General features: G+C 44.0%; 1 protein-coding gene across 3 annotated transcripts; it reads right to left on the reverse strand.

Moving 5' to 3' along the window:
- Window positions 1-1,524: 1,524 nt before the first annotated feature.
- On the reverse strand, window positions 1,525-4,871 carry LOC123096910 (LRR receptor-like serine/threonine-protein kinase SIK1). Of its 3 annotated transcripts, none has more exons than XM_044518709.1 (4): window positions 4,370-4,871; window positions 3,629-3,699; window positions 2,593-2,786; window positions 1,525-1,779 (listed from the first exon to the last, which is right to left on the reverse strand). In XM_044518709.1, exons 1-4 carry the CDS (start codon window positions 4,398-4,400, stop codon window positions 1,773-1,775), a joined length of 303 nt encoding a protein of 100 aa, XP_044374644.1. In that variant the 5' UTR covers window positions 4,401-4,871; the 3' UTR covers window positions 1,525-1,772. The 3 variants fall into 3 exon arrangements, with proteins under 3 accessions (XP_044374644.1, XP_044374642.1, XP_044374643.1); XM_044518707.1 differs by having other exon boundaries at window positions 2,545-2,786; XM_044518708.1 differs by lacking the exon at window positions 3,629-3,699 and having other exon boundaries at window positions 1,525-2,786.

Here is a 4,871-nt window from a genome sequence, read left to right on the forward strand (position 1 = left end):
GTTGGGGCTCAAATAGCCCTAAAGTATCCAAGTATGAGGGTTTAAATTGGAGCAAGTTGCACCGAACCCACCAAAAAAAACTATCCCACACAAGAGGTGCTAATTGGAGATAGTTCTCATTGGGACCACTGAAAAATCACTTTTCTCTCTTCGTTAATTGCATTTATTGTCAATCTAACCCTGTCACCCAAACACCTCTTTGGCTACACACTACTAGGGAAAACCCTAGTAGTAGCGTGGGTTTTTAGGCTATCAGCAGCGCGGGCAGCCGCGCTACCAATAAGGCGCTACAGCCAGCTGTTAGTAGTAGCGCGGTCTGTACCCGCGCTACTACTATTGACTATATCAGCAGCGCGTTTCCGGAACGCGCTACTATTAATTAGCTGTAGCGATTTCCTGGACCCGCGCTGCTACTATATCTTTCATCATTTCCCCCCGGCCGCCTACCCCGTTTCAGCTTCAATAAACTGCAATTTCCAGATACTAGGTACTACTAGATATCAATTTCATGAAGCATTATAGGTACTAGGTAGTACTCCCTTGGTTCCAAATTACTCGTCGTGGTTTTAGTTCAAAATTGAACTAAAACCACGACGAGTAATTTGGAACGGAGGGAGTACTAGATAACAATTTCATATATACTCAACATGCATCCTCAAGCAGTACTAGGTGATATCGACGACGATCATCATATGTAGTTCTAGATGATATCGACGACAATCATCATATGTAGTTCTACATGATATCGACGACGATCATCATATGTAGTTCTAGATGATATAGCCACACACACATATGTAGTTCTAGATGATATCGACGACGATCATCATCCTCTAGCCTGGGCGATGGGTGTTCCTGATAGTAATTAGGATGGCCTGTCCAACACGAAGATTCTTGCCAACGAGGAATCTCTTCCACCCAACTGAGTTTAAGTGTGTGCGACCGTCTGTGCCACTACAAGAAATATGTCAATTTACGACCATCACTATTGGTCACTGAAAGGTCATTGTTTTTCCTTTGCGACCTTTTTGCGACCAAAAACAGATGTTCAAAAGCTGGCAGTCGTAAACTGGAATTAGTGACCTTCTTTGTGATATGTAAAAGGTCGTTGGTTCCACGACCAAATTTTTGGTCACTAGCAACCTCCCGAGGCCACGTAGGCATCCAACGTGGCAAGCTGATGTGGCACAAGAATCAGCCCGGTCCAATTTGGTTTTCTACATGGGCCTAGCCCACTAATACATCATTTTATTTTTATTTTTACCAATTTTTGGTCAGGTTCATGGGCCAAGCCCAGTATTGCAGCCTTTTTTATTGTTAGTTCCCATGGACTCGGCCCACCAATTCGACCTTTTTTATTTTCTGGGTCGTGGCCTTTTTGGCTCCAAAGTTTATGATTTTTTTTCAAAAGATGGGCCCACTAGTGAGATGGGACCAGTTCTAATAAGTGGGCCCTAATTGTCACGATTATATTCTTCAGATCTCAATTTTCCAATAAATAAATAACAATATTAAATCAAAACAGACAGAAAATAAAATGCTTCAAAGCATATCTAATCCGGAAAAACATGGTTCACATCATGAATACAATCAAACAGAGCCAAACTTGGCACATTATTACAATGAACCATGGTTAACATCAGGTTTACAATAATAAAAAGTTCACATCAGGTAACACAACTACAAAAAAAATAACTAGCTATCATAGTATAACTATCTCCAATGAGCCCGACTTGTTCATCCTAGACCTCACGACAAAACACAAAGGAAGGCTAGGATCTGGAAGTTATCAAACAAAATGGTTAGGAACAGAATAAAAGCAAATCTAACAGCATGTTAGAACAAGCAAAATGCGACATTTTCATCATTTAAGCATAGAATGACAGGGTCAACAACATTTTGATGTTTGTTAAATGAACCAGAATTTCAATGTTTGAACAACAAAAAATATATACAGTAGATCATATGCAGTTTAAATCACCCCCTAAGGAAAGACACGTTGACACCAATATTTGGCAACATCTATAGAAACTGAACCTCGTAAACATGCAATGTGGAATTTGTATCTCAAAGAAGTACACAGATTTATCAGGTTTAATTACCATAGAGAAGCCAAATGCTAGTAACTCATGATTAGCACACAAGATCTGATTCAGCAAAGTAAACAAGAAGGTGGCTACAATACAAAAATAAGCTCATCACAGAGAATAAAATGAGTGGAACTACAGTACATCCTCTACATTGTCATGTTCACAAGATTAAAAGTAAGCTCAGCATAAGCATATGAGTTTTGTTTGGCACCACCATGTCAAAAGACACTTAAAAGTACGCAAATTGGACTAGTTACCAGAAGCACAAGATCAGGTCACAAACTTAAACTGTTATACAGGAGGATAAACAATCATGTACTTATTTCCTATAGAGCAAGAAGTTGGGCATGTTATTAGTGAAACGTGGGGCATAAAGCAGAAATAGACACCATGATTGTTCTCTACACATAATACAGATAATGAGCAAACAATATGGAGGATGGTTTTTCCCTACTTCTATCCAATATCTGAGATGAAGAGGGAGCATGCATGTGGATGGGACCTGGAGGGCAGGAGCTGCATGAGCGAGAGCAGCACCCGGGCCACCTCGTGCATCATCGGCTGGTCAATGGGGTGCCGCTTGGTGCACAGCAGGGCCTGGAACGCTTTCTGGACCAGCCCCATGTCCGTGCACGTCACCGACACCTCCGAGTCCACCGCCTCCATCACCGTGTCGTCATCGGCTCTCGACATTATCTACACACACATAGAGACAGGGTGGTCAAATGATCATACCATGTCAGTATATAGAAACCATTGAAGCACATCATGCATGCTGAAAGATCGTAACATGGTTGACAAAAGATAACTTCAATCTCACTCCTATCAGTGACTTGCACAATGCAATGAAAAGATAGCTGTAATATGATCTGAGACTCGGGATGAGTAAATATTAGGCTCTATGAATTCGCACAACAAAGGATACTTCAATATTACATATTCTACAGAAAACTAAACTAGAGCCTCGTATCCTACTACACGAGTACAGCCCAATATGTTCAGGTATGCTTAATAATTAACCTACATGAGCACTTCAAGTCAAATTGCCATCATAATAAGTATGAAGATAAAGGAAAGCAAGAAATAGCAGACTAGAAACCTCAGGAGGCAAAATAAGTAGCATGGTACTGAGAATACAGGTATGCTTAATAATTAACCTACATGAGCACTTCAAGTAAATTGTTGTTATGGGTGACACAAGAGCACAGGTGGTGCTGCTAGAGAGGGAATTATGGGCACTCGGAATAAATTAACAGAGTTTGTCCATGGACTGTCACAGGCAGCAACATAGCACTAGTGCTCTTGTGCTTGAGCAAGAAGAATATATATATAATACACGGGCAGCAGAGTTGGTGCTAATAGAATATAGCAGCAGTGAGTAGTCGTAATTAACAGGCAGTAGTTAGCCAATTCACATGAACATGCTAACAAGTTAAGGCAGCATTTAAGCAACGGGTAGCAGTATCCACAAAAGCAACAACATAAGCTATGATAAGTTCACTTGAAACCATGCATATAAACCAAGTTATGGGTGAGACAAGAGCAGCAGGTGGTGCTTGGCCTCCAGGTACCCCATGCCCTCGCCCGTCGGCAGCTGGTTCTTCCTCACCTATACCAATACACAAGCAGTCAAGCACACAAGAAAATGAACAGAATACTCAGTTTTGATGGATCAACAGACAACACAGCCAAGGCAGTTATAAGAAATAAATGACGGTCTTTCGTCAGCAAAATGGAGGAACATAAATGGAGGAACACCTAGAGTGGCATTTCTTTTCATTTCAATGTTTCACACATTTATCATTGTTTCACTCAGCAAATCGACAGCATCAATACCCCCACAACGATCTCGATACCCAGAGAGCAAACATACAATGCGGATAATAATCAAATTAAGCATTTCAGAGGGCCAAACCAGCCAATGATTTTGTGGCCTACGAAGCTAATGGCACACTACCACACCAGTAAGCAGAAAATCAAATTTCTCCCTTAGGTGTAATGTTTGGCACACTGCCTACTGGTGAGTCAATTCACTTTATGTTGCTATTGCAATTAAGTACAGTAGTAGGATGCACCTAAACTTAAATAAGTTGACATTAGAACTGACACACACAGGAGGGACTAATAGTCAACAGTATTAACGCTGAAATACTGCAATACCCATCCAACAATTTTGATCGGCGAAATAGGAAGACATCAGACAACTTGCAGGTTGTAGCTACTTATTTCGGTATTATTCAGAGGTCTGTGTGTGGTAACACACTGACAGTAAAGACTACCTGCTACTTCTGCCGAAGGAAGGAGACGCATGCGCCAAGCAGAAGCTCCCCTGCTGCTTGTTCCGGCAGCACGCGACGGCGGCAGCCCCTCTCGGAGCACAGGAAGTCGTCCACCTCCTCGCGCACCACCTGCGGCGTCGACCCCCGCCGGAACAGCTGCCCGCACGGTAGAAGGGCACGGGCACGCCGGTGGGCCCGTTGGCGTCGTCGCCGTCGCCCGGTGCCGGCGCCTGCTGTGGGGAGACGACGTGGAAGGGCAGCCGCCGCGGACACGCCCCCACGGCGAGGTGGTGGGTTGGTGTGGGGATCCGGAGCGAGGAGGAGGAGGAGGCGGCCATGGTGGACAGTACGGGGTGCGGGGGCGGCGGTGTTGTGTGGATTGGATCTGGGGGTTCGAGGCAGGAGGCAGAGGGCGGAGGGTAGGGAGAGATGGTGAGGAGAGGGACGAGGTGGGCGGTGGGTGAGGAGGAAAGCGAGGTCGGCGGTGGGTGGGAGGAAGTGT

Source organism: Triticum aestivum, chromosome 4D, assembly GCF_018294505.1.
Source record: "Triticum aestivum cultivar Chinese Spring chromosome 4D, IWGSC CS RefSeq v2.1, whole genome shotgun sequence".
NCBI lineage: Eukaryota > Viridiplantae > Streptophyta > Magnoliopsida > Poales > Poaceae > Triticum > Triticum aestivum.